This window comes from Muntiacus reevesi, chromosome 4 (genome assembly GCF_963930625.1).
Source record: "Muntiacus reevesi chromosome 4, mMunRee1.1, whole genome shotgun sequence".
Taxonomy (NCBI): Eukaryota; Metazoa; Chordata; class Mammalia; order Artiodactyla; family Cervidae; genus Muntiacus; species Muntiacus reevesi.
The window spans coordinates 77,044,418-77,054,723 of record NC_089252.1 but is presented as its reverse complement, the minus strand read 5'-3'; the positions used below and the strand labels follow the sequence as shown (position 1 = coordinate 77,054,723).

Below are 10,306 nucleotides of genomic sequence, written 5' to 3'. Positions count from 1 at the left end.
GGCAATCGAGAGATATCAGAGAGTCCCTGGGTCTGTTTCAGTTAACAGGCAGAGCTCAGCAAAGCCCGCCTGAGAGGAAGGGACTGTGGCCAGGACGCAGCACCACACTCCGAACATCTGTGCCAGACCTTGTCCTAGCCTGGAGTTCCCAGCTGTGTGGGCCAATAAATTCTCTTTCCTGTTTGGGAAAGGCTGTTTGGGCTGGATAGTTTGTCATTCACAGAATCCTAAACAGATATGCCCTGAAGTAAGCAGTCCAGCAATGGGCTGCTTTGTGACTGGCAAAGCCATCAGGCAGCTAAAACGTGCCTTTTCTTGTGCTTCTGTGGGTCAGAGATGCCGTCATTTTGAACATAGTCGTAAGGAGCCAAAGTTGATTTCGGGATTCTGGAGCGATCATCTTGTGCAATTAGACTATGAGCAGCCTTAGCGTAGGAACTGGGTCTCATTCATCTATTTCCCCAGCAGCCAGCTTGGGGCAAGGCTTACACAAAGGTGCGTCCCACATCCTTGTTGAATGAACGAGAGGCTTCTGCTTTGGGGTTCTTAAGTGAGCATGGCTGCTTTGAGCCAGTAAACAGATTACAGAATGCACCCCAAACCCAGCCCCTCAGCAGGTTTCACCCTGTCAGAACCTGGAATTAGCTAGAGGCCACCAGGGAGTGTTGAGTAGCTATGGGGTTACTGATGGACTCCCTGAGGCTGGCAGAAGATCTTGTTCTCTTCAAAGTCCAGATCAATCAGAGGGCTCACGGGAAAGGCAAGGCCTTGGAGTCTTCCTGGACTTCTGCCCACAGAGAGCTACCTTAATCCTGGGAGTGTGCTGCTAACCCTGCTGTGATGAACTTGCTTCAGGGCAGGCAGGACAATGAACGTATAAGGCTGCGGGGTTAAATGGACTGGGCTTAGATGAGGGCTTTCACTTCCTAGCCTGACCTTGGACAAGTCGTTTAGTCTCTCAGAGCCTCCGTTTTCTCTTCTGCAGAATGGGGTTTAAGAAGGGCTTGTTGTTGTTTAGTCGCTAAATTGTGTCCGACTCTGCGGCCCCATGGTCTGTAGCCCGCCAGGCTCGTCTGTCCATAGGATTTCCCAAGCAAGAATACTAGAGCGGGTTGCCGTTTCCTTCTCCGGGGTATCTTTCTGAACCAGGGATCAAACCCTTGTCTCCTGCGTCTCCTGCATTGCAGGCCGATTCTTTACTGCTGAGCCACCAGGGAAGCTAGTTGCTTACCTTCAAGAGCGGTTTTGAGAATCTGATGAGAAAATGCACATAAAGGGCTTAATCTAGTGCCTGGGGCAGAAATAGCTTACCAGGTGACCTTAGTGTTAAAAAAAAAAAAAAAAAAAAAAAACCAGCCTGCCAGTACAGGAGACTAAGAGACGCAGTTTTGATCCCTGGGTCGGGAAGATCCCCTGGAGGAGGGCACGGCAACCAATTCCGGTATTCTCACCTAGAGAAACCCATGGACAGGGGAGCCTGGGGGTCGACAGTCCACAGGGTTACCAAGAGTCAGACACAACTGAAGCAACTTAGCACACATGCACGGAGCAGATTTAAGTGATCAACGGACACTTCACACACATAAAAAAGTCCAGGGGGCTGTATCACATGTGTGTAGACAACAGATGCCAAAATGCTAATATGCTGTCACACTGGAAGCAGTATCCCGTGGCCTCTGGTGATTTGTCATAAACTCTGGAAGGCCTCTCCGCAGATGACAGCTCCCCCTCCTGCTGGCCTCTGCTCTGACAGTCCCCAGCAGGCACCCCTCGCTTACCTCTTCCAGCTAGCTCCGCAGCGGACGCAGCCTTCCTTGGACCTTGGCCTTCACCCTCTTGGGTCTGAGCTAAGGGACACTTCAGGGATGCTTCCTGGTTGGAAGCACATGGACCACGAACTGAAAAGTAGGAACACCTGCCCCCTCCCCATCCCCGACGGGCCACCTCACCCTTCCAAAAAGCCACCGGAGCACATTTGGGAAAAGTTAAGCTGTTTTATTTCACAGGGTAGCTCCACGTCAAACCAGCAGGCACCATGAGAATACGCAACAGAGGATCCAGTCAGACACTCCACGGCACGGGCGCTGGGTTGTAAGGGAGAGAAACGATGTCCGGGAGAGGGCAACACTTATCACCACATGGGGACAGGCAACCAGCAATTTCCTAGGGTGGTTTCAGTTTGATTTTCCTGACAGTTTGGGGAGGAAGGAAACCAAAGGAAACTAAATAGACCAGCCACTCTGAAGCAATCAGAACCGAACCTATTGCCAAACCGTGTAAACAGTCACACTGCCGGGGACTAGAGTCTGAGCAGAAACCCTGGCCAGAAGCTACTTCCTTCCAAGGAAAGTAAAGTGCACCCTGGCCGTTCCGGTTCAAGGTCGTCGTTTGCCTCGGACAGTTCACACGGAAAGGAGGTATCAGCAAGGAGCAGTCCCAAAGGATGAGACGGCAGGACGCTGGCAGATCAACTTCCGAGAGAGGCGAGGAGGACCCCGACCTGGCAGCAAAGTCCCTCCCCTCCCCCAGCTCCCCCAGCAGCTTTGGATATGTGGGGAATTCTCTACGCAGCTGCTCAGAGGAGCGGGGACCCCAGAGAACCAGGGAAGTTGACATGAGACATCAGCAGTAGCTCTGCACAGCAGAAAATCATCTCAGCAACACCTCGGCTCACCCCTTCCTAGCTTTTCCTCCCGACCCCTCCTCCCTGAACCCAGCAGCTTTCCCTCCCCCGCAGTCGTGAGCCAGCCGTGTCTTCTCTCTGGGTTTCTCGGGAGGATGAGGCATTTGCTCTAGTGTGAAGAGTCAGGGACAGAGAGGCTAAGAGGAAGAACCATCACGTTAGTCCTCGTGGTTGTCCAACAGCCACGTCCACGCGCTGAGCGCCAGGTAATGACCAGGACCCAGGAAGTCCTCTGCATCCATGCCTGCTGAATGAGAAAGAAATAACCCCCCCGACAAGGCACTCTGAGGGCTTCCAAAAGGGAAGCAAGCCCCGCGCCAGGCCCTTCCCCGCACTGGCCCCACGTGGGTACCACCAACCAGCTGGGGAGTGTTTATAAGGCAGATCACCGAGCTGCTGGTTCCGGCCGGCAGCCGAGGGATGGCTCCACTTCCCTGCGTCTCTTCCCACTCGGATTTCTTCATGGGATAGGAATCTGGTGGGAATCCATTTCTCTCCTGCCCCTGAGGGCCCAGTGACCTCAGAGAAAAGACCCCCCACACAACAAGTCTAATTCACAAGCTGACAATTCCCTCCAGTTGTGCGCTCTGTCCGGGGTTCAAAAGGCGCTTCAAGGTGAGAAATCGTTAGCACTGAAAACAAGGAAAGGCAAGAATTTTTCACAGAATCCCACAGTTCAGAGCAGCTCTTTAAGAGGAAAGGGGACTAAAGGGAGAGAGGGGGCGTGGGGTAGGAAGCACGGCTCGTTCTCAATTTTATCCAAGAAAGGTCCTTAGTGGCCGGAGGCTGGGCCCCAGGCCCAGGAAACTAGACCAGGAATGAATTTGTTCTTTGGTCAGTTTTAAATGAACATCTTGCTGGCTCATTCCTAAAAGAGACTGAACACCGGTAACACAGAAAGACAAAAGGCTTGACCTCAGGGTAAGTTGAAGGTTAAGAAATCATTCTGTGAAGAGCAAAAAAAAAAAAAAAATTGCCCGTTATCAATGAACTGATCAGTACAGCTTCCAGTAATGGTGATGGACAAGTAGGTAGACACACCACTTCCCCTTGTACAATTGGTTATACTGAGGACTACTAACTAGGTTACTACATTTCCCCCACACTCACTGTACAGTTAGGTTTCTGGTATTTGTTTTTTTACATTGATCTATCTACTAGGTGCAAAGATTTGGTGAGTGGCATTGGCTATAATTTCATTGTAGCCTTTTTAAAAATTACAGTTTCACATTTTAACAGTTACTTTCCAGCATTTAAGCAAATACAGCAATATATAGTGGACTAACACAGGCAGGCGTCAGAAGAGAATGCCAACGCTCATGACGGTGGGCGGGCCTGGGTGCGTGTGGAGGGGGCCTGAGACATGCAGAGCGCCAGATGGGGGGGGCGGGCGGGGCGCAACATTTTTCCATTTGGTTCTGCGTCAAGGCTCAGATTTGGAGCTGGATGAGTGGGGTGTGAGTTTGCCTAAATGTGAGCTCATCAGCCATTTCCCAATGGAAAAACAGGTGCTTAAAGAAAACAGAAAGGCCCTGTCCTTCAGGTAGGTCATTTGGTGAAAGGCAGGCCTATAATCAGTAAGGAAAGATGAAGTTAGTCAATTCAGAGGAAAATCCACATGACCTGACTGGTGTTACGTACATCAGGCAACAGATCTGTCAACTCACATTTTAATATTTCATCTGGTAGTCATGGCAGAGAATGTGATACTTTGCACAGGAGGCCACTGTGTTTATGGTCTGGGAGTCTCTCTGGGTAGAAATGAGAAGTCTCTGTCCTGGCTGGACGTCACAGAATCCTTGCAAATAAATGGCTTTAGGAGCCAGACCCAGCCGCACCCTCGGCCATCTATTAAATTTTGGACAAGTCACAGCCATCCTAAGGCCTTGTTTCCTTCCCTAAGCTGTAATATGGGGGGGGGGGGGGGTTACTTTATATGCTAAGTGGCAGAGAGCTCCTAGCTTGCTCTGAGGCTCTTTCATTTCCAATTCTAGGCAAAACAAAGACGGTTGAGTTTGTCACTAGCCTCTCCCTGGCATTCTCTTTTTGAGCCCTTCTTATTCTTTCCTCACGGTGTACTCTCGAGGCCAGTCCTTCAGGCAAGGCACTGTGACTCACCATCCCTACACACCCAGGTAAATGTGGCTTCACATGACTCCCTCTCTGGGGAACAGAGGAGAGGGCAAAACTTAATCCTGTGGGCTGACACGGCAATGATGGAATGTCAAGAGGTGACTTATCTGCAGGACTGTGCTTCATGACTCTTATGAAGCTGGTAGGAAAATTCCACTGCCCACTTCTCAAATGCCATTAGGAGGTTTCAAAAGGAAGGTGCTAGATGATTTTCACCTTACTGATAACCATGAAAAGAGCAATTGTGTTGGTACAGTGCTTCCTAGGTTGCAGTTTGCTTGCTCATTAATTTTATGGAGCAGGAAACTGAGGCTCAATGAGGTGACACCCCCCCCCCACCCAATTCTTTCCCCATATTTTCAATTGTGTTAAATGCATTGGAGAAGGTGGGTGAAACGGAAAGGAAGGGGGAAGGGCAGCTATTTCACTGCATAAACTCCACCGAAGCATTCTCCTGGACGGCAGGTGACAAAGACTCCCTCCCCAGGCCTGGTCTGAGCTGCGTACCTACAGCCCTGTGTGCTTCATGCAAGAGGCCACCAGCCAGAGTGCGTCACGGCCTGATTTCAAATTAAAAAACGATGGGATTCAAACTCTCCTTGCCTGTTTAGTTCCAGAATCTGACACAGTATAATTAGTAGAAAGAGGAAAAGAAAAAATTAAATATTTTGAAAATGATATAAGTTAAACCTCTATAGTTACCACAGAATTGTTCCTACAGCGTTTCTAGGTTTTGAAGCGTTCCACACCACTGTTTGGTTTTTTGTTTTTTTCCTTTTTCCCAACCACACATAATACTGTGCTACGATGGGGCTCAGGCTCTCACCATCCCCTCTTCTACTAACGAACACAGGCCGCTGAGGTCAGGGCTCTTCTCGCCAACGTCCTCCATGCTTTTGGGGGTGCAATTGGTCTTGACCTCCGGGTGGAAAGGCAGGGTCTCTGGGGTGGATGGGGAGGGGGCTCTGTGAAGTGGTCCCCACCTGTGGGAGCAGCCTGCCCAGGGTGCCACCTGCCCCTCGCTTCCTTTAGGGGCAGACTGTTCTGGAAGGCCACGACTTCTGGAGACAGTGGGAGACTGGTTTTGTTTTTCTGCAGGTTAGTGGTATATTGCTTCATTCGCAGTTACTGTGGGCCTTTAAATTCTCCCAGAAAAGTCCCTGCAAATCCCACCAAATAACTCAGCGGGAGATGTTTGGTGGCATGGGTCTGAGGTAAATCTAAGTTTCATAAAAAGAAAAAGGAGATCCTATATACATTTTGTATGTGTGTCCAGATCTAGTATATGTATATAGATGCATAAATATATATATATATACACACACACCTACAGACACATACATTCATACATACGTGTACATACGCGCACGCATACATATACACGTATATATGCATGTAGAGAGAATGTCGAGAGAATAATTTTCCAGTGACGATATGCGGGCGAAGCCATTTAACACAGGCCGTGATGTCGGGAATCGCGCCAGCCGGGGTTCCGCTCCTCACCGCTCGGGTGTCTGTGTGTGCGCGGGAGGGAGGTGCGGGTCCACGTGACTGAAGGCGCGCTGCGGCTCGGACCTGGGACTCAGCTCCGCACAGACCCGCTCCCAGGCTGACCTTCTGGTCCCTGCCCGACAAAGCCAGGAGCCCTGGGAGGACGCGGAAGTCACCGAGGCCGCCCTCGGCCACGGCGGGCCGCAGCGGGCCAGGGCGCTGCCCGCCACCCCGCAGGTCACATGGTGCCCGACTTGTCGGCCGAGCTGTTGGGGAAGATCTTCTCGGTGGGCGTCACGGCCGGGCTGCCCACTCCCGAGCTGCTGCTGCTGCTGGACCGATGCTGGACCACGGGCCGCACCGGCCGCATGGGGGGCGGGCGCAGCTGGGCGCCGGCCAAGCGGGCGGACAGGGCTGGCTTGAAGGTGGTCATCATCTCGGTGGAGCTGCTGCTGCTGCGGCGCATGGCGGCGTCGGGGTCGCGGATAACGATGGTGTGCAGGGGGCTGGCCGGTTCCGAGCTGATGGGGCCTGGAGGGTTCTTCAGGGGCTCCAGGGTGTCCAGCACCACGTCTGGCGCCTGCTTGACCGTGTTCTGCCTCTCCAGCTCCCGGAGCTCGTGCAGAGCCGTACTCATGGTCTTCTCAATGTCCTGGGGACAAAGAGAGCTCTGGTTGGTGCAGAACTGGAGGCCTGGGGACTAACCCTTCCAGGGCGCTGACCAACTTGTGGGTTCCTTAGAGAGGCTTCCCCACAAATCTCACTGGCTGGGCAGGAGAATCAATCCCAGGGTGCCTCATAACCATAAAGGAAAATCAATATGAGCACTACAGATCTTGCAGAGACAGGCTCCACAGTCAGACAGACTTGTGTTCAAATCCTGGCTCTGAGGCTTCCTTGTTGTGTGACCCTGGGCAAATTACCTTACCTCTCTGTTGAGACAGAATTCTCATTTTGTGGGTTAAGTATAATACTGACCTCAGGGAGTTGATGAGTATGAAATGATATGGCCCCTTTGAAGAGCATGGCATGGCACCTGGTACCTAGTGTTGAAAGTTGAAAGTGTTAAGTCACTCAGTTGTGTCTGACTCTTCGTAGCCCGCTAGGCTCCTCTGTCGGAGAAGGCAATGGCACCCCACTCCAGTACTCTTGCCTGGAAAATCCCATAGATGGAGGAGCCTGGTGGGCTGCAGTCCATGGGGTCGCTAAGAGTCGGACACAACTGGGAGACTTCACTTTCACTTTTCACTTTCATGCACTGGAGAAGGAAATGGCAACCCACTCCAGTGTTCTTGCCTGGAGAATCCCAGGGATGGGGGAGCCTGGTGGGCTGCTGTCTATGGGGTTGCACAGAGTCAGACACGACTGAAGCGACTTAGCAGCAGCAGCAGCAGCAGGCTCCTCTGTCCATGGGATTCTCTAGGCAAGAATACTGGAGCGGGTAACCATTCCCTTCTCCAGGGCATCTTCCTGACCCAGGGATTGAACCAGATCTCCAGTACTGCAGGCGTATTCTTTACCATCTGAGCTACTAGGGAAGCTCCAAATGATGTGTTCGCTTTGAAGAGCATGCCATGGCACCTGGTACATAGTACTTCCCAAATAATATGGAGGTAATACAGAGCACCAGTGTCAGCCTCCTCCCTAATAGTTCATTTAATCCTCATACTTATCTACCAGGAACTACCATTATGCTCACTTCACACATAAGGAATTGGAAGCTCAGACTGGTTAAGTTGTCCAAGGTCACACAACTACTTAGCGGCATAGTAGTCTGACTCCAGAGTTCACGCACCTAAGCATTAATATTAACAAATCTATTCATATCTCTCCTTCATCCATAGGAAAAGTGTTCAGAGGTTATATATTAGAACATTCACAATGCTCACCCCAGGGTGATGGGACTGTTACTTTCTTCTATTATAATGCTTTTTCAGAAAAAAAAATGAAAAATTTGAAAGGCAACAAAAATTCTCATCTGCCTTTGCAATTCCTGGGGATACTGAGACATTTAAGAGCTCATCAGTATGAGAGCACTTTGGATGACACTCAAAGAGATTCTGGCAGCTCAGAGGGTTGGCCTGGGGCTCAGCATTCCAGGAGGGGGCGCTGGAGCTGGACTGCAGCATGTAACCCAGGAGCTCTGGGTCAGGATACAGAGCCCGGGTTTGGGAGGAGAAGGACTGCTTTACCACTGCCACTGGGCAACGTTGGGCAAGGCTCAGTCACCCTGCACACACCTGGTCCCTGAGCTGAAAGCCCCCCACTGGCAGTGAAGACGGAGGAGACAGCGGACGTGGTGATGTGTGTGAACTGCCTGACAGTGACCTCTGCTCTCCCCCAGCCAGAGTCCTCAGCTCCCGTGGGGTTTCCCAGGGATGCCTCCACTCAGGCTGAGCTGGGCTACCAAGGGGACAATGAGGGACAGTGCTTAGAGCTGGTAATGGAAGATGCTGGCCCCACTTCAGGCTCCACATCACTATTGAGACACACTAACTGGCTTTTCCGCCCTGGGGCAACTCTGGGAAAAAAAAAAGGAAAGTGTGGTCAGACTGATAGGGCTGGTGGCTGCAGGTGTCCCGGCCAGCCCCTTCCACACCCAGGTCTCTCTTTCCCTTCTTTCCTCCCCTGTCCTCAAGTGGCTCTTGCCTGCTGGGCCCCCATACCAGGCTCCAATCCGTCCCAGTCCATCATTTTGCTTTGTGAAGGGACACTGGAAATTAGCTAACAGCCAATATTAGCCTGTGGGCTTCCCAGGTGCCACTGGTGGTAAAGAACCTGCCTGCCAATGCAGGAGATGTAAAGTGATACGGGTTCAATTCCTGGGTCGGAAAGATCCCCTGGAGGAGGAAATGGCAACCCACTCCAGTATTCTTGCCTGGAGAATCCCATGGACAGGGGAGCCTGGTGGGCTACAGTCCAGGGGGTCTCAAAGAGCAGGACACAACGGAAGCAACTTGACACGAAACACAATATTAGCATATATGCTTCGCCAAGATACTTCACCCTTTGCCCATAACACTGTCTACTTTAAGAAGACACTATTTGTGCCTTTATCCACAAGGATTAGTGGTGGTGGGGGGGGATCCTGCACGACAGGAGAGAAGGCAGTCCGGTCCCCACTTTTGCTACCTCCCGCCCCTGCAGAGATAAATGGCCACCTTCCACACCCCAGGCTGCTTAAATTAAGTCCCCCACTGATATCACTACACAGTCTGCTCTACTGCAGCAGAGCCAAAAGGCAAAACTAATAAGTAAAATATAATTATCGCCCCTCTAACCACCATCCCTACCATCCCCACCACTCCACCCTTGCAGAGTGTGGGCCAGAAAGACAGCAAGCTCAGAAAAAGATCAGCTGAGGTGTTTAGGCACAAGCCTGGTGTTAGTCTGAGACGTGATGCCATGATCTCAAAGTGGAGCTGCAGAGAGGCGCCAGGAAGCGTGGACAGTGGCGGGGCAGGGGGGCAGGGAATGATCACTTTTCACTTTGTCCTAAATGAGACCTTCCCACCTTGGATGGGTGTTTCAAGGTTCCCAACCCCCCTCTTCACAATAGAATCCTCACCGCCCCAAAGATTCTGATTGTCCCTCTTTTCTTAACAGGGAGAAAACACTGAGAAGGGGATACATAATGGGCTGCCAGCCAAATTCCAGGGAGAAAAGTGGAAACTTGAACTATGATAAAACTGTCAAAAACATATGAAAGTTGTTGTGCAAATTATTAAACAATTCAAGCAAACTGTTTGGTAACAATTTTTAAATGAATTTGTGTGCTTTCTTTGGCAAGTGTAAAAATCACACAGGTTTCTCATCCAAATTTTTAAGAAGTTACCTAACAAAACAGAAAACTCGAAGCACTTTGGAAGAGCATGGAACATTTTCTGCTTCCAGCTTCAGCTATTTTGTCCTGCCTTCCCTTTGGATCTTGGTACTGTCCTCTGCAGAGACATCTCTCACTGCTTACGAGCAATCCGCACATTGTAGGCTCTCAGAACA

General features: G+C 51.0%; 1 protein-coding gene across 2 annotated transcripts in view; it reads right to left on the bottom strand.

The window, feature by feature from the left end:
* Positions 1-1,984: 1,984 nt before the first annotated feature.
* Positions 1,985-10,306, bottom strand: part of SRGAP3 (SLIT-ROBO Rho GTPase activating protein 3) — a 244,554-nt gene continuing 236,232 nt past the window's right edge. The window contains exon 22 of one of the 2 annotated variants that reach the window (XM_065933246.1): positions 1,985-6,959. In XM_065933246.1, coding sequence (XP_065789318.1) covers positions 6,546-6,959 — 414 coding nt within the window. In that variant the 3' untranslated portion in view covers positions 1,985-6,545. The remainder of the gene's footprint in view (positions 6,960-10,306) is intronic. The other variant, XM_065933247.1, reaches the window with a different exon arrangement.